At 34.0% G+C, this 25782-nt stretch overlaps 1 protein-coding gene across 2 annotated transcripts in view; it reads left to right on the plus strand.

The window, feature by feature from the left end:
• Positions 1-24001, plus strand: part of LOC129218215 (uncharacterized) — a 90811-nt gene extending 66810 nt beyond the window's left edge. For both annotated transcript variants that reach the window (XM_054852433.1, XM_054852434.1), the window contains 4 exons: positions 625-720; positions 7009-7149; positions 18284-18379; positions 23846-24001. In XM_054852433.1, the coding sequence (XP_054708408.1) occupies positions 625-720; positions 7009-7149; positions 18284-18379; positions 23846-24001 (489 nt within the window). The remainder of the gene's footprint in view (positions 1-624; positions 721-7008; positions 7150-18283; positions 18380-23845) is intronic.
• Positions 24002-25782: the final 1781 nt, after the last annotated feature.

The raw sequence follows: 25782 nt of genomic DNA on the forward strand, positions 1-25782 counted from the left end.
TTACAACTAATTGTTTCAATGAGGCTGTGGCATTCATATAGACGTTTTGCTAATGCTCATTTCCAAATATTACCAAGTTTGAGATTAAATAGTGCTATTCTCTTCGTGTCATGAGGTCATGAAAATTTTCATTGAAGTCATGAAAAAGTCTTGGAAAAGTCATGGAATTTTTTCATCCAAAAGGAGTATGAACCCTGTGAATAAAAATATTTTGATTCCAGTTATTCTGATAATAAATTTAAATTAACAGTATACCAATAAAAATGTTTCTGGTTGATAATATTGATGAATGAAATGATGGAGGGGGTTTCTCAACAGAGCCAAGCCATGCGACCAGAGGTCTATTGTACTAAAAAATTGTTGTAACAAAGTAATAGTTCTAATTGTATTATTGGATTGCAAAATAATTGTTAGTTGTTAAACAGACGAATTTGTATCTTTTAGATTGAATATACAAATGGGATTGCTTTTCTTCATTCATATTTCTACTAGTGTTCATCAGTGTTAAACAAATAGATAATAATTGAACTTTCTGTACTCATTTCTATGAAAGGGAAAAAATGTAATCCCTTAAGCATCTGAAATCTATTTTTGTATTATTAAATATTAATTTTACTTCAACAGGATCATGAAGCAATGTTATGGGCTTCAAGCTTAATGAGTGCATACTATCCTGTGTTACTTTCTGGTTTTTCACTTATTGTGTGCTTTTGGGCAGAGGTAAGTGCTTTATCTTTAAAAACTTGATCCCAAAACTCACAGATTTTGAGTTAGTCTTTCATTTCAATAAAATGTATTTAAAAATCTATGTTGTGTGTCTACAGGAAAAATTATGTATTTAGTTTGATGGTAAAAACACACATGTGTTGGAACCCAACTCCAAAATCAGACAATGTTCGGAAAAAAATCTCACTATGTGAATGGATCACTGGCAAATGTGCTAAGTTAAAAATTTTGCATTATTTTGGAGTAAATGCATTTGAGTTTGATCGATTGGCAATCCGTCAAATTGGTAGTGATTCAAGTCTGATTTCTCACCTGGAGGAAATTCTTAAGTTTCGTTATAACATTTCTAATCGCTATTGTTCATGCTGTCTTTTGTAAGTGTTAAAAAAAAAAAAAAATGGACACTACTGCATGGGTATAATATGGGAATAAGGTATAAATTTTTCTGATATTAACTTAGTTTTTTTAGTAAATTCAGGAGACAACAGTTGTTTTCATGTTCCAAAAATATGAAAAGTTAGTTGCGGGAGTGAAAAGCAGTCTGGAAGAAAGAAAATACTAGCAGCTCCCCTGCTCTAAGTACTAGATAAGGCTAAAAAGGAATGAGGTAGTAACTATTCGACATGTAAAAACACTAATTAAAAGAACAATAGTTGCTGTTCTTGACTGAAATCGTAAGAGCAAAAATTGTTAATAGATAGCCCAGGCATTCAAAGCCAATGCTCCTTTAAGTAATCCAACCAAGATGTTTGCAATATGTTAGCAAGGGCAACACAAATTTTGGGCCCACCACAAATGACTTTTTTGGGGCTAACCAAGAAAGCCAAGTGCTACGCAAGCAAAGCAAAGAGCTGCACAAGAAAAGTTAGTAAACTTTTAAAAACCAACAAACCAGCAAGTTTTTACAAATGTGTTTCTTTTCAGAAAACATGTTATAGAATACTACCCTACAAATAGTTTCAAGTTTTTTAATATCTACTCCTTTGGGGCTGTAGATTAGTCACGTGAGGCTCAAAAGAGGGAGGGGAGAAAGGTCCAGAAAAAAATCACGAAACATCACATAGGGGGAGGAAGGGTTATAGTAATATATCATGTGTATTTATTTTTTCGACAAACGCGCAACACTCAACCAAAAAGCGGCTTGTAGTGTACGACTTTGATTCGCCGTCTTTCATTATTAGATGATACTTCTACCTGTATTTTATAAATGTTTAAAAAGAATTATAAGATTGTTCGTAGGTACAAAAAATACATGTCATATAGTAGGGGGGAGTTAGTCTTCAACCTCCCCATGTATCACCAAGGGGAAGGGGGGGGGTGTTACAAAATGCCAAAAAAAAACATCACATGATTAATGGAAGGCCTTCTTATGCTTCATTATTAAGAAATATATCAAGTTAAGAAATGCTTACACATGTGCCAAGGTGTTTACATACAAATCATTACATAAAATGAAAAAAAAAAAGTATTTACACTATTACATACTGTTAAAAATTAGTAAAATTTAACTCCAAATAATGCGATTTTATTGCTAAACAATTCTAAAAAAAATATTGATTGAACCAAATTGCTTAATGAAAGAGTAGAAAAAATACCACTGAAGTTGGAGCTATATATTTCTTAATGTTGATACAAAACAGTACTTTAAATCGCTGCCAAGTCTTCATTGAAAGCTTCATACTACCCTTCCTCTATTTCAAGTTTTAAATGGAAGAAAAAGGGGGTGGGGAGAATTTATTTAAGTTTAATACTGCTTTGAAGGCAAAATAGATCACGGTGTTAACACAAATTGAAAATTGGGTAACTCTCAGGGAAAGTTTAATTTCTGAAAAAAAAATCAGGGTGTTTTAAAAAAAATTTCAAAATACTCGAGAAAATTATAATTTTACATTGCCACACCTCTGTAGTTTTCCTTAATAAAATTTTTCTTATTGAGCACAAAACAAAGCTTTTTTTACCCGACTGCACGTGCCCGACGCAAAGGAGGGTAATGTGTTTATAATTCTATGTATGTCTGTCCCTATGTGGCATTCTGTAGGCTGAAGGCCTTGGCCAATTTTGGTAATTCTTACGTCAATCGATTTCTCTTAACCTTGGGAGTGTCACTAAACACATGACAGTAATCAAAATTCACCATATCAACAACCAGTTGCTATATTTTGTCAGTTTGGGGTCGAGTGTTGCACACTGTGTCTCACGCTACCTGCGTGCTACAAATGCCGGTAGTTTTTGCTGCCTGAAATTTTTTGTTTACTAAGTCTACTAATTGGGGTCTCATTGACAGAGTGGTCTAAGCGATTGCTTCTCCTACTTGAGGCGGTGGGTCAAGACACCCTCGCTCCGAATGTACTTTCCCCTCTTTCTGATGTAAATTCTTTCATGTGTTCTTTATATGTATTCTGTACTGTACTAAAAAATATATTATGCATAACGAAGGCAAGAAACTCAGATTGTAGTCTTCATCAAAATAAACCTATGCAATAAGCACCAAAAGAGAGTCTACTAATTCGACTTGCAACTCTAACGTGTTGCATTTGTTTTTGCCTTGATTCAAGGGGCTGAGTTTCCTGACGCGTACTTTCTTGAGAGGCTTTTTTAGTTTTGCGAGAAAGATTTGACTGATGTTTTTGATTTCGCATCGTCATGAGTTATACAGACTCTTTATATATTCAAATTTTGAGCCTCGACTGTTGATCCTTCTATTCTGCTTTTGAATTCATGATTTGTCTTATCTGTGTACGGTTATAAAACTATTTCAACGGTGTAGTTATTCAGTAGTACTTGATAACATTCTAAACTACTGGGCTTATACATTTTTCTTTTTAGTTTTTTGGTTTTAACGCAGTTGGGTTTTTTTGTTTTTTATTTGATAATTTTTTATTTTAAATTAAAATTTGCTTAATATTCTAAAATTATTTTTAAAAACTGCAACAAATCCTTGAGATTGAGCCTGCCAAAAATTATACAAATTTGCAAAAATTACCCCAAATCAGATTATTCTCTTTTCATTGTTTTTTAAAATTTACTCAAAAGACTGACGATCATGTCAGTAATTATTAATACTGTTTAATTTTTTTTTTGTTTCTTACAGCTGATAAAAATATTTTTGCACTTGTGTTTGGAATTTTTTTTTTTTTTCATTTTCAAATTAAGCTTTGTTAAAAGGCTTGAAAATAAAATTTGTTTATTTTCCTTAAAAACTTAATTCGCAAATGTTTCATTGAAGTTCTGTGATCATTTTTAGTGTGAGTTTGCAAATGTCATGATTGAAGGTAAATGTTGATTCGAATGAAAGTTAATTTAAAAAGTAGCATAGTCGGTGTATTTTGAATGTAATCTTACTGTTTTTTCTCCTGTTTTTTTACTATAAAATTTACTCTTTTTCTCCTGTTTTTTGAACTAAAATCTACTAGTTTTTCTTGCAAAAGCAGCAGGTATGCTATATTATTACCTATAGTTCTATCTTTTATATCTTAGTGATAATCACGATTATAATATCAGGGAAACTTTTGAAGCTAAATCAGGGAAATCAGCAGAGAACTTTTTTCCTGGGATTTTGTTAACAGCATGTAGATATCAAAAGTTATGAGTTCTAAAAATGCAATTTCAGACTCTTTGGTAATGTCAGAAAAAGGATCAAGGAATCTCCTGCAAACATTTTTCCAAATTCAAGTCTTAAAACATAGCTTTCTTAACTCTATAGTGGTGTTAAGAATTAAAACAGAGGGAACGTGTACGAGATAAGATATTTTCCATGTTTGCATCAAAAATCAATTTTTGGTAATTTTAGAAAATGTACCGTCTTGAATTTTTTCCAAAATTGAAGTCACATTTAGGCCATCTCCAGGAGTGAAAATTTTCAGTCTTTTAACTGATTTTTGTCTATAAAAACAGGAAACAGAGTGATGGAAAAAAAGTGAAAAGGTAATGAATAATCTATGAATATGAGTTGAATCTGAAAAGTGGAGATAACTGTTAATTTGTATTTTGTGACCATATTTAAGAGAAAGCTGCTAATAGTTGCTTAATGATTAAAAAAAAAAAAAACCTTAAATAAAGGTAAAACATTTTTTTTTATTTGATAAAAAATCATTCTTCAATGTTTTGTTGTCTAATGTTTTAGGATACTTTTTCTAACATTAGGATAATTTCCGTTAAATTTCAGTGGCGAGTAGTTTTTCTCCTTTCACCCCTGACTATCTGAAGGGATATTGGGGGTTTGAGCATGTCCTCGAAATGTTTCTTTGTTGAAGTTTAAACATTCAGTTTTTGACAATTTTGGTGACTTTGAGGAAATACGGAAGTTTGTGGATTTTTCCTGGAAAATTTTTACATAAAGTATAAAAAACACAATTTTAGGCTGTCTTGGAAGAATTTGAGGAAATGGAGAAAATTCGCACTGTATAGCATGATTTATAGAAAAAATTCAAAGAAAGCTTACTTAGGATCTTATCTTTAACCTCTTCCCTCTTGCTCCCGTGAAAATGAGGGGGGGGGGCTGCGGTTTCGACCTCCATTTATCTTGCCCGCAATATTGCCGTGCTGGGGTGTGCAATATTAACTCAACAAAACGATTAAAACCAATTTATTTGTTTTGCTCGGAATGCATTTTATTTCTCTTTTTACACACCAGATAGCAGCACCAGTCCATTTTAAATGTAATTGCAGAGATGCAGGAAGTAAATTCCTTATTACGGACCTGATTGTGACATTGACCTCTACCTCATGCTTTGAAATTTACCACTCAAGAAAAATTTACTAATCTTTACTTATATTACACAAAAGATTAATGAAATTCTCTTTTAATGATTAAAAGACGTATTTCTTAAAATTTTTGCTGCTTACCCTTGCTTGGGCTTGCTTGTTAACTTTTCATTAAATTTTAAAATTTAAAAAAAAAATTAAAATTTTAATCTAAAAAATATTGAAAATTAAATTGAATGCTTACGTTATTCATACCTATTTTTATTTAATTTTATTAAATTTAAAAAAAAAACACTTTTATGATTGTTTTCTTGAAAATTATTGTGTCACTAAGGGGTTAAACACATTTTACTCAAAACTTGAAAATTTCCACTTACATCTCTTTGTTTCTCACTTTCTCAGATGCGCAATGATTTCATTTGATTTCGTGCAGTAGTTTTTGCACTAGAGTGGCAACAAAAAACTAGTTGCACTCATACATTTTCCAAAAATCTTCAAAATGAGTTCAGCACACCTCAAAACATGAAAATCAGACAAAATTTGAAATTCAAAAATTTTCAAGAACATTCTTCTAGAAGAAATATAGAAGAAAGTAAAAATTAATAATCAATTTTTACTTATTAAATTCGATATTTTTTTAACCTGCATCAATCAAAAAAATATTACAGTACAGTGATTTCTCGTTCTCTGAGAAAAACTGGTAATGAGAAAGGTGGTTGCTCAGAGAAGAGTCAGCATCAGATTGCTTGGACCAAAATCTTAATTTCAGTAAGTGGAAAAAAAGAAAGAAATAAAACTGTTGTATATTTTATTTCCTGAATTTTGCTTATAAGAACTATGGCACAAATTATAAAGAAACATACTGTAACTCTTAAAGAATGAAAAAATGAGTTTTTTTTTCAGTACCTCTTTTTATTCCTTATTCTTCAATTTAGAAAAAACATCATATATGCTGTCAGAAGTTGACAAAATGGAGCTTATTTATTTAAATGATTTCTATGGGGAGGGGGGAGAAACTGTAATCCAAGTATCTTTCTGTTGAACCAATTCTTCAGACACACTTTCTTCTTGACTGATCAGTGCCTGAATTTCGTACAATATTTTAAAACCCTTATTTGGAGAGAAAAAAATAGTATGTAAAAAGGAAAGTAAAATAATTTTTTCAATAGGTAGGAGAGAACGTTAACAAACACGTGAGTCGCTAGGAGGCAAAAATCTGTGGTTTGAAAAACAAAAATCTGTAATTTGAAAAACTAGTCATTAATGGAGGTTACCATTCATAGAAGTTTCACTGTATTCCTGACTTAAGAAAGAAAAGAAGCCCTTTGAAAAGATTACTATAACAAGGCATACTTAATCAGATGTTGCTATAATAAGGCATACTTAATCAGATGGTTATTTGTTTTTTTTTTTTTTTTTTTTTTTTTTTCAATTTGTAAAGATTTGTTTAAAAAAAAGTCTTCCTGCTTCTTACATAAGTTTTATTATTATGTTTGTACTTTTAATGTCTATTAAGATATGGAGTTAACTATGAAAAAAAAAGAGTTAATTGTGTAATATGTTTCATTCCTTATTTAGGTTTTCCACCTTCGGGATCTGACATTTGAGAAACCTGGATTTCTGAGTAAATCTCTGCTAGGCTTTGTCCTTTTCAATATTATTACATACTCTCTATTATTGGCCGAATTGTTACTCCTACAGTTTTCAAATATAGAACCAGTATGTTATGAACTCATTTCATATATCTTTGCTTTAGAGCAACAGTAGGATATGAGGAAAAAGAGAGACTTGGGTTAATCTAGTGTTGCCTTAAACTAAGATGAATGTTAAAACTTCTGCAACACAAAGTCATGTTTTATGTTCAAAAGATATGAATAGCTAAGTGGTCCATTAAATAAAGGCACATTTAGAAAAAGAGCATGACCCAAACTCATTCTCTCTCTCTCTCTTTTTTTAGACATCTTACTGTTCCTCTGTGACGACAATATTTTTGAATGTTTTATATTTATAACTCATGAAAATCATTATAATTAATCCTAAAAAGTACTGCCAGCTAATCACAAGAACAAAGAATTCAAAATATTTCACAAAAGATATATTTTTTTTTTCAATTTGGATACAAATGTTGCAGTTCTTGTTCATGGGAAAACTAATTATAACATTAAAATAAAATATAACAATGTTTTGTCCCACAGAATTGCAGATTATTATATGCACATGTTTTGAGGTTTCAAAAGCAGTGAGCTTATGAATGAAATGACATCTGACAAAAGCCTTCCTTTAATTGAAAAAGCCATTCCTTGTAATGACGAGACACATATGTTGTAATCTCCAACTTTGTGCGATAAAACCTTGTCATATCTTATTTTAATTTTAAGCACAAAGGTATTCATTCAATTCTTAATTCTAAATTATTAGAACATAAAAATTTCACTTTTTTTAGCTGTGATATTTTCAATAAGGATATATATGTGTGTTTTTTGAAATCGATTAGAATACACTGATTTGGCCAGTTATGGTCCCACTCGCTTAGTTATGATCATACTAAAAACTAGTTATGGTCATCCTAGCTGAATTCAATTATTTTCAGGTAATGCACAAAAAAATTGTGTGTTAAAAGAAAGTCATGCTCTCATAGACTTTTTATGAAAATGTTCACCTACTATGAACAACATTCAAGATTTGTATAAACTGCTACAAGCATTATTTTGAAAATTTGGAAACTTACTTTTTATTGTTCAATGCGCTTGTTATCAGCACTAAAGTGGAGGTACTGTTTATAACACAAAGTTGAGATCATTCTGACTTTCAATGAGAATCAACGCTACTAATGGGGGGGGGGGGAATACAAATTAGTCTCAAGCTAAGACTTTTTGGAGCTTGATAAACATATTGAAGTAAAGAATAGGCCTTATATACAGTTGGTTCTCTGTTTAACGGCGTTCTATTTAACAACTTTCTCTATTTAAAGATGACTTTTCATGTAGTTTTAAAAGCCTTCTATGTAAGGACGCATTCTACTAAAGAAGGATTTTTTGAGGTCTCTTGAAAGTTGTTAAATAGAGAATCAACTGTATACATATATATGTATTGTATACATATATATGCAGTGAAATCCTGTTACAAGGAAACACAATTTCAGCCCTGATTTAATTTCTATTACATTACTGGAATTCCATTACTATAAAACTCCCGTTATGACAAACAAAATTTGGTTCCTTGAAATTTGTTGTAACAGGATTTCACTGTATATAAATTTTAAATACTAGTACAAACCTCCAAGCTCAGTGGTTCCCAGCCTTTTTGAGCCAATCGCCCCACTTCAGAGGTAAACCGACTCCTATCGCCCCACCCCTCCCCTCCTTTTACTTGGGGGAGGGGAAACCATAAGTTGGCACTGGTGAACGTTAATGCTGTTGAAGATATAAATGACTAATTTTAGTTTGAGATAGAATGTATGTAACAAAAAATGAAATTGGCTAATCATGGGTGCAAGACCTTCCGTCTCAGGACGGATTTCCGTCTTGGACAAAATTTGAGACGGAGGTCGAGACGGAAAGAAATTCGATGACTTTGCTTCAGTTTTTACTAAAAAAAAAGAAAATGGAGTGTTTGAAAAATATGCTTTAATATTACTTGACCTTTCCATAAGCACATATTTACATCGACATTCTCTATTTTCCGCCATGGGCTTGTTTTGTTTGCAACGTGCTTTTGGAGGAGTGGCTTTTAGACTCAAGCCTTTTGACTTTTTCTTAAGCAGCTCTGTTATTTCCAACTTACTGCATTGCAGACCGAGAAGTTGCTCGCTATTCTAATTTTTCAAAATGATCGCCTTTCGTATTTATTTTTCACTTGCTATTTTTTCGATCATCCTTTCGTTTTTTTTTGCTAACTTTACATGTGTAAATGAAAAATATGTGCGTTTTTAATTCACCGGTTGAGTGTGATTGCTGACGAGATGAAATCATGGGTGCAAGACCTTCCGTCTCAGGACGGATTTCCGTCTTGGACAAATTTCCGAGACGGAGGTCGGGACGGAAAGAAATTCGATGACTTTCTTTCAGTTTTTACTTAAAAAAGAAAAATTGAGTGTTTGAAAAGTATGCTTTTATTACTGGACCGTTCCATAACCGCGAATTTACATCGACATTCTCTCGGTTTTCCGCCATGGGCTTGTTTTGTTTGCAACGTGCTTTTGGAGTAGTGGCTTTTCTACTCGCGCCGTTTGACTTTTTTTTAGGTATAGCTCTATTATTTCCAACTCACTGCATTGCCGACCGAGGAGTTGCTCGCTATTCTCCCTGATTTTTCGAAACAATCGGCTCTAATTGAAAATTTAGCCTTATCTCATGCTATTTTCGATCATTCTTTCGTTTTTTTTTCATTTGCGGTTTTTTTTTTGCAAACTTTACACGCATAAATGAAAATTATAAATGTCTTAGAGTTGAATCTGAATCACCAATTGAGAGTGATTGCTGACAGGATGAAATGTTTTCGCCACAGCAAAGGGCGTCCACATACCAGGTAAAACGGAAACTATCAGGGATTTTGAATATTTCAATAAAATTGGGAATATTGGAAATAATCGAGGGGAAATTTCAAGCTGGTTGGAAACACTGATGGGCAACTGTTCCTGCATTTTTGACAAAGCTTTAGGAGTCACTAAATTCCAATGTCATTGAATCTAACACTCGCTAGAATGGAAATATGGGAGGGGGGGAGCGAAAGGAAAGGAAAAAAATAACGGCAGCACGAATTTGCGAAAAAAGCTGCTATTGCAAAGAGGGTAATCAGTTCGCAAATTAACCCACGATACTGAGGTCTTAAAACGTTGATATCTTGGACAATTTAAGAGGGGGGGGGGAGGTGTTACTCAAGGGTTACAGTATAAAATATCGAAAAACTGAATTGAAAGCCATTTTTGAAGCTAGGAGTGGTTCGATATTTCTCCTCTGCAAACTCTTAAAAATTTAAAAGTCAAAGTTTTAGGCTGCCTTTAATGATGTAAAAGGGGGGGAGGGCGAGGTTTTAAAAAAAATCAAAAATTGGAGTCTTAAAATCACTAATTTAGGCAATCTTTGGTGAATTTATGAGAGATGGTTTTGGTGTTTTAACATGAAAATGTTTTGTAGCTGATGTATTAAAAACTATTTGAGGCTATAATTAAATGGACTTGAGTGAAATGGCATTGGAACCCTCTCCCGAAAAGTGTTTGTAATTGAAGACTTAAAACTTTTAGGTGTCATTGGCAATGTCAAGAGAGAGAGAAGGGGCTCTCTTTAGGCGAAATTCCGACAGTGGAGTCTTAAAAGAGCAACTTTAGACCGTCTTGGGGTTCGGGGTTCCCGTTTCCCAAAAAATATTCAATGCTGAAGTATTCAGAACTCAGTTTTAGGTAATCTTTAAAAGACTTAAGAAGAGGGAATTTGAAGGCTTTCTCTCAATAAGTTTTAGAATTTAAATTCTTAAATCTTCAGTGATGAAAAGGGGAAACCGCAAATTTAGTGAACTTAGGGGAAGGAGTTGGGAAGGGGGGGGAGGGTCTCTCTCTCCGGAAATTTCTTCATGCTGAAGTATTGAAATTCTATTTTGGCTATTTTTGAGTGAGTTAAGAGTTAGGGAATTCAGGGGTCTTTCTCGAAACATTTTCGAAATTGTAGTCTTAAAACTTTGGGTTGTCTGGTGATGTGTGGAGGGGAGTTGCTCTCTCAATCGAAAAATAAATCTTAAACAAAAACTTACACAGCGTTTAGTAAACACAATGAGGGGGGGGGGTATTCCGCACCCCAGCCCGAAATATTTTCGTTTCTAAAATTTTAAGAGCTTTGTTTTGGGCTCTCCAATTGATGGATGACTTAAGGGGGAAGGGTGTAGGAAGGTTCATTCAAAAAGTTTCCAAAATTAAAGTATTAAAACTTTTAGGCTGTCATAAGTCATGTTTAGGTAAGAGGGGTATTATTCCTACAAAACAATTTAGAAACTGAAGCCTTAAAAATTGAAATTTAGGACATTTGTGGTGAACTCAGAGAAGGGGTTTCGGGAGTTCTCTTTCGAAAATGTTTTGATGCTGAAAATTTAAAGCGCTACTTTAGGCTATTTGAGTGCCTTAAGAGGGATGTGATTCGGGAGCCCTGCCTGGGGTTAGGATTCAGTTCCCCTATTTCTTTTTTTAATTAATGAGTATTGGAAAGGATACCTTGTTTAAAAAATATATCTACTTCACTGAAGCGATTTTTTATTGCTAATTTCACGACCTGCTATCTTATTAAAGAATTCCTTTTCAAATAAAGACTGGGGGGGGGGAATGGTGCCAATTCATTATCATTTTTAGTTGGCCATACCCTTCCCCCACCTTTCTTTCATTTCTGGTTTGTTGGCGCTATCTTATATAGACATTCCGATCCGATCAGAACTGATTTCTGTTGCAAAAGTGAAAACCTAATGTCCTAAGCGATTTCATTGCTACAATAAAAATGTTTACGATCGGCAAAAACTAATGGTGCGGCGCTGCGAAAGCTTTTACCCATAACATCATCCAACATCGTCAAAATTGCGTTTTTGAAATTTCAATTTCGAACAATTGCCGAAGGAGGGTTCCTGAACTCCATCCCTTCCATAGTGCACTCAAAAAGCGTATAAACGTTATGAAAGATGGAGTACAATTTCATTTTTAAAACTTCGATTTCTGGGAGAGCCCAGAGCACCCCCCCCCCTTTTCTCTAATATTTTTGAAGGCTGCCCAATATTGTTATTTTGGGACTATCAGTTTGAAATAATTGATGTAGGAGTCCCTGAGCTCCTCCTTTCCCTGAACTTTACCAAAATGGCCTACCGTAGCGTTTTTTGGACTTCAATTTAAAAAAATTTCTGGGGAGAGTCCCCCAGACCCCCTTCCCTCCACTTATTGCCGGATTTTAGATTTTTTGGACGCTTAAATATTACAAAATTTAAATCAAACACAGATTCCAAAACTGGCATTCTTAAAATCTACAACATTAACACACATAAATATTTCCGTAAGCCTGCATGCAGGCAGGGGGGGGGGGGGGAGCTGACAATATTTTCCGTCTTGAACACATCACCAAACTTGCACCCATGGATGAAATGTTTACGCCACATCAAAGGGCATCCACATACCAGGTAAAACGCGAACTAGCAGGAATTTTGAAGATTTTAAGAAGAATTTGGAATTTTGGAAAGTATCGGAGGCAAATTTCAAGCTGGTTTGAAACACCGACATGTTTCTGATAAAATATTCTAAGACTTGAAGAATTACTAAATTCCAATGACTTTCAATCTAACACTCGCTAGCATGTAAATAGGGGGGGGAGAGAAAGGAAACGAGAAAAATAATGGCAGCACGAGTTTGCGAATAAAACGCTGCTCTTGCAAAGAGGGTAAGTCCGCAAACTAACCCACGATACTGAAGTCTTAACACATTTATATTTTGGAGAATCTAAGAGGGGCCGGGGGGGGGGGGTCTACTCAAGGGCGCCAGAATAAAAAATCGAAAAACTTAATTTTAAGCCATTTTTGAAGCTAGGAGTGGTTTGGGATATTTCCTCTGCAAACTCTTATAAAAAAAGGTCAAAAACGTTTAATCTGTCTTTAATGATGTAAAAGTGGGAAAGGTGAGGTTTAAAAAAAATCGGAAACGGGAGTCTTAAAAACACTAATCTAGGCAATCTTTGGTGAATTTATGAGAGATGGTTTCGGTGTTCTAACCTCAAAATGTTTTGTAGCTTGATGCATTAATAACTATTTAAGGCTCTACTAAAATGACTTAAAAGAAAGGGTATTTGGGACCCCACTCCCGAAAAATGTTTGTAATTGAAGTCTTAAAACTTTTAGGCTGTCTTTGGCAATGTCGAGGGGGGGTCCCCCTTCCCCCTTTAGGCGAAATTCCAAAACTGGAGTCTTAAAAGCGCAACTTTATACCATCTTTAATGAACATTGAGGGTGGGGTTTGGGGTCCTCCCCCTTCAAAGCTGAAGTATTCAGAACTCTGCTTTAGGTAATCTTTGCGGGACTTAAGAAGAGAGAATTCAAAGGCTAATATTCGAAGGCTCCATAAATTTTAGAAATTAAGTTGCAAAAACTTCGGTAATGAAAAGCGGAACCGCAAATTTAAGTCAAATTTATTAGATTTAGTGGAAAGAGTTTGGGGGTGGGGGTCTCTTCCCCAAAAATTTCTCTATGCTGAAGTATTGAAATGCTATTTTGGCTATTTTTGAGTGAATTAAGAGTTAGGCAATTCAGGGGTCTTTCTCGAAACATTTTCGAAATTGAAGTTTTTGGGACTTGGGGTTGTCTTTGGCGATGTGGGGAGGGGAGTTGCTCTTTGAATAGAAAAATAAATCTTATTCACAAACTTACACTGCCTTTAGTGTGCCTGCTTCACACAAGGAGAAGGGGGTATTCCGCTGCCTAGCCCGAAAATTTTCGTTTTTGAAGTTTTAAGAACTCCTATTTTGGCCTATCTTTGGATGACTTAAGTGGGAAGGGAGTCGGAAGCTTCTGGCAAAAATTTAACCAAAATTAAAGTATTAAAACTTTTAGGCAGTTATAAGTCATGTAAAGGGTGTCCCAAAATTAACGCAAGATTTGAATTTGCCGCCATTTTTGCAATAAATGGTTGGCAACCCTGAAAAAAGAACAATTTGACAGCTGAGAGTTTAGGGTAATCAAAAATGGAGCGTTATATGATACAATAACGCGCTTTCATTATTGAACAATTGTTTCAAAAATAATGAAAGTTGAGGCTGGTCAAGCAGTTACTGTTATTGGCGCTCGGTATCGCAACACGGTAATGCACGGGTGGTTGTGGGCTTGTTGACAAAGACCTTTGAATTCAAATAACCCCATAAGAAGAAATTTAAAAATGTTAAATCACATGATCTAGGGTGCCAATTCTGATGACCGAAATGAGAGAGTACGCGACCAGGAAATGCCTGATGCAATAATTGAAATGTTTCACTCTCTCTAGCTGTATGGTACAATAACACCCCATTTTTACTAACCCTAAACTATCAACTGTCAAATTGTTCTTTTTTCATGGCTGCCAACAATTTATGGAAAAAATGGTGGCAAATTCAAATCTTGCATTAATTTTGGGACACCCTTTATATAGGTAAAGGGGGGGGTACTGTTGATTGAAAAAAATGTAGAAACTGAAGCCTTAAAATTTCAAATTAAGGACATTTGTGGTGAATTTAAGTGGTTCGGGAGTTCTCTTCCGACAATTTTTCGATGTTGAAATATTTAAAACGCTACTTTAGGCTGTATTTGACAGGGGTCTGTCCAGGATTTTTCGCAGGGTCCGTTTTTTGTGAAAAATCAAATAATTTTGTGAAAAATGAATTAATTTTGTGAAAAAATCAAAAAATTTCGCAAAAAAAAAAAAAAAAAAAAATTTTTTTTGTTAAAACGAAATTTTAGAACTTAGAGATGGCACAAAACTGCATCAATTAAACTTAAAGTTGAGTGTTTTCCTCTTCTATGTCGAGAAAATCATACTGGATTTTTTTTCTGACATTTGGCGGCGGGGGGGGGGGGGGGGGGGGTCATCGCTCTTTCAAGTATCAATATTTATCTAACATTCTACATTATGTTAAATTATACTAGATATATTTCTGTATAGTATTTAAAATAATTGTAACAAAAATATAAATAAATAAAATTCAGAATAGGGTTCTGCATTCAACTTTTTGACCCAAGACACTGTTAAAAAGCACAGAATTTCGTTTAAAGCTTATAAATTCCCTGATTTTAACAAAAATAAAAAGATATTTCAATTGTTTACCTCTTAAAAAAGCGTAATAATCATCAAAAATTCGAAAAATCGGAATCCCATATCGGATGCAAAGAGATCGCAATTCTCAAAGTGAAGGCATCAAAAGTATAAAAACGGCTTGTAAAAGAAATATTTTTGATAAAATTATTTTAAAATTGCATTTTAGAGTCCTATGATAACCATTTCATTAATATCTGTGGACACAGTTGACCCAAAAAATAAAATAAAACAAACCATCTCAGCATTTTCATTTTTGACTCATAACAGAAAATGGAATTTTGCTTTAAAAACTTGAAATGAGAGTTCTAACAGAAATAAAGAGACTTTTCATTTATTTGACTCCTAATAAAGCGAAGTTAGCTTGAAAAAAGAACAAAATATGATTCTCATATTGGATGTTAAAAGATTGCATATTTCAAAATGTAGACATCTAAAGAAAAAAAAAACGGTAATTAAAAGAGTTTATTTAAAGTTAATCATCCTTGTTAGCATCGAAAAATCAAAACCCATATAATTTTCTCCCAAAATAACAATTAAACATCGCACTGCACCGTAAAAATGCAAATATTGACAAGCTGGCAAAATGATGAGAATATTTTCTAATCAAGTCATTATAAAGGTTCAACGCCAGACGCTAAGTGGTGATAATTTTGAATTTGGTAACCCTATCTGAAGCGATCATATTTTTTCCTCACCCTTACTATCCCTTTGCAGTTCTAAGTTCATTTCGCAGATACATATTATTATTGTTTGTTAAATCATGAGCGGAGAAAAGTGCTTACCAATGCCTTTTCAGAAAAGTTTACAACACCGCTGCTAATTAGCTGTGATAAAACAAACAACCATTATAAACTACACCGCCAGCTCAGTTATTCCATCCGGAGCTTTAGGGCGGTAACTTACTACAAAACAACCATTATATTTATTTGGCAGTAGCAATTATTTATCGCTTGCAGGAGAATTGCAAGAGTGCCGATTTTTTTTTTTTTTTTTTTCAAAATTAGCCGATTTTGTATAAGCTGATCCCTCTAATTTGACTTAAAAAAAGGTTCCAAAAATTATCGATTTATACACAGAAATATGCGTTATTTTGCTTTCAGATTTGCTCTTTCAATAAACAATTTGTGACAGATCCGATCTTGTTTATCAGAATTTTGTGAAGGGTCCGTTTTGTTTGATCGGGATTTTGTGAAAGGTCCGTTTTGGTTGATCGGATTTTTGTGAAGGGTCCGTTAACGGACCCAAATATCCTCTGGCCAGATCCCTGTGAGTGCCTTTTGGGGGACATGATTTGGGGGCCCTTTCTTGGGTGAGGATTCAGTTCCCTTATTGCTTTTTAAATTAATGAATGTTAGATAGTGTTCCTCGTTTAAAAAGCGCATCTACTTCACTGAAGCTGTTTTTTTTAATTGCTAATTTTACCACCTGCTATCATATAAAAGAATTCTTTTACAAATGAAGACTGTGTGTTGGGGGGGGGGGGATGGTGCCAGCTCATTTATCGCCCATACCCTTCAACTACCTTTCCTTCTTTTCTAGTTTGTTCGCACTATCTTGGGTAGACTTTCCGATCAGAGCTAATTTATGTTGCGAAAGTAAAAATCTTATGTCTCGAGCGACTTTATTGCTGCAATAAAAAGGTTTACGATCGGCAAAAAATTAATGGTTTGGAGTCCCGAAAGCTTTTACCCCTAACATCATCCAACATCGTCTAACATTGCGTTTTTTGGGACTTCAATTTCGAAATATTGCCGAAGGAGAGTTCTGAAACTCCATCCCTTCAATAATGCATTCAAAAAGCGTATAAATGTTATGAAAGATGGAGTACAATTTCGTTTTTAAAGATTCAATTTCAAAATCTTCAAAGCTTCAATTTCAGGGAGAGCCAGTGCCCCCCCCCCCCCTCTTTCTATAATATTTTTGAAGATTGCCCAATATTGTGATTTTGGGACTATGAGTTTGACAAAATTGATATAAAAGAGTTCCTGAACCCCTCCTTTCACTGAACTTTACTAAAATGGCCTAGCCTTGCATCTTTTGGATTTCTATTTAAAAAAATTTCTGGAGAGCCCCCCCAGACACCACGTTATTGGTTATTTCTTAATTTTTTGGAACTACAATATTAAAACGCTTAAATATTACAATTTAAACTAGGTCCATGTTGTTAGAAAAGTCAAAAGCGAAAAATTCAAATTAAACACAGATTCCAAAACGGTTATAGTCAAAATCTACAACACTTATGCTCATAAATTTTTCTTTGAGCATGCATGGGGGGGGGGAGGCTCAAAATATTTTCCGTCTTGAACATGTCATCAAACTTGCACCCATGTGGCTAATAAACTGTATTTAGAATAAATAGAAATACCTTTTTTATGTTTGTTATTCACCTTTCACAAAACAAACTGAAGGGAAATACTTTACTTAGAGAATCAATGATGTTCTAAAACAGTAGTACATTTTTTATGAAAATTTCATTTTTAAATTAGAATTTGGGGGATTATACAAGCATTGGCACTTAAAATTTTTTAAAAAATGAAATTTGAAAATTCATAAAAATTGGTGTTGATTGCTGCAATACTTCCTTTGTGGTTGGACTGAGGAGGAAGAAGCTCCAGACTTTTTCTTTTTTAACTTGATATTCCTTGTGTGAAATCTGAACAATCTGTTTTGTATGCATTTTGAATTTCAATATTTGCAGGCTTTTTATGAAAATTATTTTATCTTTTAAGTACTCATCTCCCCCTATCAACACTTAAAAAGTTGTCATCCCCTTGAAGGACCAAATCCTCTCTTTTGGGGCAATTACCCCCAGGTTGGAAACCACTGTCCTAGATATTCATTGTATACCAATTTTATGATTGTTCTCAATCCATCTGCCCTTTACTTAAAACATCACTGTAGCATTACTTGTGCAGATCCAACCGAAAGATGTGTCATTACTCAAGCTTTATTTCATTACATTTCATCAATAGTTATAATATGAATCCAGGAAGTAAATATTATAATGTTCTAGTTTTTGCTCATTTATTTATTTTTTCACTTTTTTTGTTTTTGCAGAGCCTATTTATTAATATCTTTCATGGATGTTATGCTGTCTTGATGCTGGTTGTAGTCGTCTTTTTCTTAATTTATGGTGTGGAAGTTTATTTCAAGGTAAATGTAACAGAATCTCAGTTTTTTATACCTGCCAACTGGCAAGTTCTGGCGGTAGAGTTTTTTTTTTTTTTTTTTTTTTGCCCTATTTTACAGTTGCAAGGTAAAGGTATAAAATTGAATGTTGTTTACATATTTTTCATCAATTCAGACATGCTTTAACTGCTAGCTTTCTTTAAAATTCATTGTTACATGCGTTAATACACAAAGGAGACCGTGAACTTTGGCTGCTATATCTTAAACATCTTGTGACGTTATGCCAGCCACTATCACACAGCCTTTGTTTGGTGAACTAGGGTTTTAAGTTGTACCAAAGGAAGTTTCGAGATTGGAAATGTTCACTAAACAATATACTTTTTTGAATTAGTTCAGGAAACTCCGGATACATATTCTTTTAAAAGTCTTGAAAAATGCTCGAAAAAAAGTTTTAACTGTCCGAAAATGTTGAAAAAGTTTGTAAAGCTTATAATTCTTGTACAATGAAACCTTTGTAAGTTGATCACTTGAAGTGCAGCATCTTTGTGGTCAACTTACATTCCTGTTTGAAAAAAATTGCAACACAATGAAGGAAGCATCATAGTTGAATGAAATTTAATACGCAGTTAAGTGCTAATGGTACAAATGAATGCATTTTCAAACCAAACAAATAATAAAAAGAGATGGAAATTAGTATTTTGTGTGGCCACCACGCGTCGCAATAAGAACTGTTACACGACTCGGCATGGAGTGAAAGAAAGTTTGAATATCTGCCTGTGGAAGAGTATTCCATATTGTTTGTATGCGCAACCAAAGTTCATCTGTCGAAGCAACAGGACGAGGATCAGGAGTGAGAGGCCTCCCAACGAAATTCCACACATGTTCAATCGGTGACATATCCGGGGAATATGCAGGCCAAGGAGGAAGCTGTACCTACTGCAAATCAAGATAAAATTTGACAGTCCTGGTGATATGTGGACGGGTATTATCCTGCTGAAATACAGCCCCTGGCAAACCTTGCAGGAAAGAAATAGCTTGGGGCTGTAAAACTTAGTTTATGTATCAGGTACTGTGCAAATTGCCCACAATTCATAGCAATTGTGATCGTCCATGATATGCTATGGCACCCCAGACCATAACTCCGGGTGTTCCTTCACTGTGGCGTTCGATAATGCACTCCGGAATGTGCCGTTCACTGGCATAGCGCCTGAAATGAATTTGGCATCATGGTGCCACAAATTGAATCAGAATTCGTCATAAAAGACGACCTGCTGCCAATTAGCATGCCAGCTCCTATGCACATTGGCCCATTGTAGCCCCAGGCGGCATTGGTTTTGCGTGAGAGGAATTCTGTATAAAGGAATCCGTGCGAGCAGTCCATGCTGCAGCAGACGTCTCCGAATTGATGAAGCACACAATGAAACACCTGTAGCTGTTGACCACTGTGCTGCCAATTGTCTAGAAGAAGCTGTGCGGTTTATCAGCGCCATACGCACCAGGTGTCTGTCATCGCGAGCTGGCATCACATTTCGGCGTCCACTCCCGGATTTCCGAGCTGTCCGACCCTCGTCCGTCCACTGCTTCCAAACACGCATGATTGTGCTGCTGTTACGCTGCACATAAACGGCTACTGCACGATAAGACAATCCAGCTTCACGAAGGCCGAAGATTCTGCCTCGTTCAAACTCCGAAATTTGCTCAAGTTTCGCTTTCTTTCGAGGAAGAGGCATAGTAACGATTCAGTTAACGTTTACTCTAGCATATAACCACCGATAATCATACACGCCTCGCTACAGCCATATATTTATATTCAGTTCGATCCACCATTCAGAGGGTGCTACTCAGCTTACGCATGCGCTACCTGTCTGCAATTCGAATCATTTGCATATCATGTCCTATTATACATTTCCTGTAATTTTCAGCTCACTCACTTAAGTCTTTCATGGTCTTGCAGTTTTCACAAACAGAATTGTATAAAGGATAATATGTATGATATAAGACTAATTCTGTTCCTGACAAAAGCAGTCAACTTACAAAGGTCGTCAATGCAAAAGGTTTTACTGTACTTAAATTCTTTAGAAGTTCATTGAATTGAGGAAGTGAGAAGCAAAGGGATGTAAGTGGACTTTTAAGTTTTGAGTAAAATGCGCATAACGATGACGTCTTAGGTAGGCTTTCATTGAATTTTTTTCTAAATCATGCTGCACAGCAGCACCTACCAGGGCTACTAGTACTATATCTTGCCCCAAGACAGAGGAGGGGTTCACCTACCATTTGTGTACAGGTTATCTCCAAATTTTTAATTTTGCAACTTGTGCATCCCTTTGTTTCTCACTACCTCAATTGTGCTAAATTGTTTTTAAAAAGCATTTCATCTTGCAGATTGCAACTTTGACTACATACTTCATGAAATACTGGTTCTTGTGTTTGAGGTTGCAATCCTTTTGCATCAAACAAATATTTTGATAATTTCGACAGTTAAAAGTTATTTTTGAATGTGTTAGCTCCCATTAGCATATTTTATTTTCTGTTATAAAAATTAATGATTCATTTTAGCTTATCAAAAGGCAGATATGTTTAACACCTGCTTCGCTGGAAAATTGCTTCTTGTGCTTGATATTTAAATCCTACATCTTGTAAATATAGTGAAATCTGTGTAAGGTGACCAATTGCGGTGCAGTGCTTTTGTGGTGAACTTATAAAGATTCATATGTATTATAAAAGAATAAAATATTAATTCTGTTCCTGTCTAACAAGGTCAACTTAACAGGTTTTACTGTATTTTAGTATTTTTGATGTTAGGTAGTTATTTTAATAGAATGCTGCCTTAGATCAACGTATTGCAATTTTTTAAATTTTCATAGTTAATAGATTAATTTATTTTTGGGGAACTAGTCAACATTTAGCATGTGGTTTGCAAAAAAATTTTTTCCATGTGAGAAATTTCAATCCTTTAATCTTGTTAATATTTTAATATTTTTATAAATTTTAAGGGTTATGTGCATTTGCTACCTTAAGTTAGATAATTTTATTTTTAAATTTAAATAAATCCCCGCCCCTGCCCCCATACATGCTTACATTTAATATGCACCTTAGAGAAAATCGCTTCTTGTATTTGGCATTTCAATCCTTTTATATCTTATAATTATTTTTATATGTTTGATGGTTGGAAGTTATTTTAACATACAGTTGACCCTCGTTTTACTCAGGGGTTACCTTCCACGGAAATGTCATGTAAATCAAAATCGCGTAAAATAAGACTTAATAAGTGTTTAAATAGGGGTTAGGTTCCGTAGACTTCATTCCAGTGATAGCCGAGCGTAAAATTAGTTTAATGTGTACTTATACTGATTTCTATACGCAACATGAATAAAGGAAACACAGAATAATTAAGTGCTTTTGAAAAGGAACTGGCTATGATAGTCTTTTGACAGTCAAGAATTTTTCTCTGTAGTTCTTTGCTGATCATTAACCCATCCATGATCATTTCTCCATGATAGAATATTCCTATTCTAACAAATCAGAAAGCTCATTTCTACTGTCAAGAAATGGCTCAAAATTTTCGATCTGAAAGTTTTTGGTTCTGTGTCATCAATGTCGGTATCCTCGTTGCTTTTGTCCTTCTTTGTCACGCCTAAAAGTTCTTCTTCCAGTGATTTCTGAACTGTGTGAGTGTAATAATTTTACTTTTGGAAAGAGCTGTGGAACCAATTGCATACAATGTCGCCCAAGCTTGATTATTAGCATGCTAAAAGACATTTATTACTTGTAATCTGAAATCTTTGGGAGTTTGGATTTTGAAAGAGGGGGAAATTTTATCTGTTTGCTTTGCGGCATCCACGTAAAACTGAAACCCATATGCTGTAGCAGATTTTAGAGGGGGGGCCCCCCCAGGGGCACGTGCCCCCCCCCCAAAAGGATGAATTAATTTCACTATTTTATTTATAACTTTTTAATTGACCTTTCTTTTGCATTTTTTTATGTAATTAATTAAAAAGAACACAAAACATACAGCATATTTTGAAAAAAAGCATTTTTGTTTGCTAAAGAAGTTTTACTGGAGTCAGAGGCCCAGAGTTGCAGAATACATTTAACTCGCTGGTTTCGAATTCAAGGACCGTATTATTGCGATTCATCCACTAATTTTTTGATGGAATCAATCATTAGCATTTTTTTAAAATGTGTAGGCGCACATAAAAGAGTCATTTTGATCCAGGAGCCTATTTGCGAAATAATAGATTTCTTTTTCAGCTTATAAAAAATGCAAAATGAAAGAAATTATGGTAGTTTCTATGAAAAACCATGATTTTTAATGGAAACGGCATGTAGTACATATATGTTATCTCAGCTGTATCATGGCTTTAAGAACAAATCAGCAACTGTTTTGAAATTCACACAGAAATAGTTTCTGAATTCTTCAGTAAAAATTATATGTTATGAAGTTATGATTTTTTTTATAAATTAATTAAAAACTAAAGTGAGGTATGGGTTTATTTAATAACCTTGCCCTCGTGTTATAATCATCATGACAATGTTCCTAAGTGAAGCCGCTCGTATAGCATCTCGGTGACATTATATTGGGTTTAGTATTTAAATGGCTTGGAACGTTAAAGATGTTTTCCGTCCACATTCAAAGATTTTCGGGCATAATATTCATGTACTTAAAAGTAGACTCATTGACCTAAAGGAATCCTAAAAAAATAATAAAAAAAAAACACGCACATTTAAAAATAGTCATTAAAACTTTGTTATGAAACATCGAAGGTGGCGGGGGGGGGGGTATATATTCAGTTTCTCGTGCCCCTCCAAAAGATTTTTCTGTATCCACCCCTGCTCATATGCGTAAAATAAAATAAAGGTGTCAAATCTTAAACCGCGTAAACGAGGGTCTACTGTATTGCTGTTTTAGATTATCTTATTGCATTTTTATGATTAATAAATTTATTTTTGGGAAACTAACCAACAGTCCAAGAAAAAATGCTTCCCTCGCTTTAAATTTCAACATATCTGCATCTTGAAAATTTGAAAACATTTTAATATTTTTGCCAATTAGAAATTATTTTAATATATACTGCATTTGACTGTTTTATTTTAGTTGCTCATATTTTTATGTTTTGAAACATATAGCACATAAGAAAGTTACTGCTCCTAAGCCATGGCTAAAGCCAGAACTTCACTGCAATAGCATGACCAGCTGTTGGTATATTGCATTTAACACATACTTCACAGAAAATTACAATAGTGAATTATTTATGTTTTCAATTGAAAATTTAAATTAAGTTTAAAATGTCATTTAAAATTCAAGAAAACCACTCTAAGTGTAGTCATATCAGTAAGCTAATATTTAATGTTTCATTTTCATTTTGAAATATGTTATTGTCTTTGGATGTTTTTGTACGGAAAATTGTATGGCTTTCTAATTAGACATGTCAGCTGGTGTAGTTTTTTTGTGAATTAATTTTTTTCTGAATATAAATGACGTTATTTTAGGTTCGAGGAGAGTTTATTCAAGGTTCATCTTCTGCAACTGATTCATCACAACTTCATCAATCCCGAATCGGACTAGTGTCTCAAGCAGTATTGCTTCTTTTTACTATTGTATTCATATTTTCAGATAGTCTTGGACACTTCTGGAAGGATAAGTAAGAAAAAGTTTAATTTATGAGTACATATTAGTTTACTATTTCGAATTTTAAGAATGCACTTTTTCTTATACCGCTGCAATATTTCTTTATGCATTATTTTTGTTACATGAGGATGTCTTAATTCTTTCTTTTCACAAACACAAATGAGCTTATAGTTATGTTCTCAAGCAGTTTTGTTTCTTTGATTTGACAAATAATTCATTTGCGTAGAAACCTTATTTATGTGTCATATATGCAAAGTCACACTGTTATCTGGTTCATCCTACTGTCATGATCACGCTTTTTTAATTTAATTCATTTAAAATCCAAATTTACTATCTTGAAACTATTAAGCAAAGACTTTTCTGTCCTTTAAAAATAAGTAAGTTGATAAATAAGAGTGGAGATCATTAATAAATTTTTAAAGATTGCTTGATCTCATGATTTGTAGGAATTTCAATAGAAAGAGCACATTAGAGCCCCACTAATCCAAGTCCTGTCTATCTGGCTTTTCTTTATTTGCTAGTCTGGTTTGGGTTTGTCCATTTTGATTTGGAGGAGAATTATAAAAAATACATTTTATTAAAATCTGCGTGCTTATTTAATCTCTCTGTTTTTAGTTGCATATAAAACTGAATTCTGCTTTTTAATTTTACTCTTCAGTCTGCATAATCCGATTTGGTTTCGGTTCCGATCAACATAGATTATCAGAAATTGATTGCATTTCAAAATTGCGCTCCTGTCAGGTGGAGACCTTAGGTTAATCATATGTAGGCTTCCGTGCTGATAATCTTAAAAAATGATATACATATATTTTCCATACTAAATGCCTGAAGAAAAGATCCAAGAGTTATAAAGGCATCCCAGACAGCACAACTTTGTCCTTTGGACGTCCTACTGACGTCATTTCAGGACTAACTCAAAACATTAGGTTATCCTCTGGACGTTTGAATTTCATCCCGTGCTCATCGAGGGACATCCCAGGGACCGTTCAATGTCCGCGAAGTGTTTTTCCCCAGTTCGTCCCTATGATGTCCGGCCTAGCCGAGGACTTAAGCCTTTCGTGATCCTCAGGACGTAAAAAAAACTTAATCCCCTGGTTGTCCAAATGATGTCAGTCGATCATTTTTCGGCGATGTCTAGGACCATGCTTTTTGTAGTCGATCCTCTGGACGTTAATCGGACTAATTCAAATGTCCGAAAGATGTCCTACGAACTATAGCCGTTCATATATTGGCCTTCTTCAGGACGTTAAATGGGCTATATCAAATGTCCGAAAGATGTCCTACGAACTATAGCCGTTCATATATTGACCTTTTCCAGGATGTTAATTGGACTATACCAAGTGTTTCACGTACTATATATATATATAAAACTTTAAATGAGCAAGACTTTAATTTTTGTTGAATATATACCAGTTTATAATTTATTGAACTGTAAAATATTCTTGTTTGAAATTGCTATAAAACATCATATTTTTAAATCATTCTCATTTGAAAAAAAAAGTACCAATTTTTTTTTTTTTTTAAACTTTAATTTGAAAGGAAAAATTGAAAATTTAAAAAGAATTTTTTTTTTCGTTCTTTTGAACCAATTCTGGTTCTGCCATCAAGCTAAGTGTATGACTTTCAAGCATACATTCAATTTAAGCTACACTTAGTTAAGATGCAGCAGTCTTCATGCAGTTCTAATATTTTCAAATCTTTTACAATCACACTTAAAGCAATTTATTCAAACATTTTGTATTGAATCTATGTTTCTAAAATCAATCTTCATTGTATTTTTAGATCATTACCTTGAAGC

The sequence above is a fragment of the Uloborus diversus genome, chromosome 3, assembly GCF_026930045.1.
Source record: "Uloborus diversus isolate 005 chromosome 3, Udiv.v.3.1, whole genome shotgun sequence".
In the NCBI taxonomy this organism is placed as follows: domain Eukaryota; kingdom Metazoa; phylum Arthropoda; class Arachnida; order Araneae; family Uloboridae; genus Uloborus; species Uloborus diversus.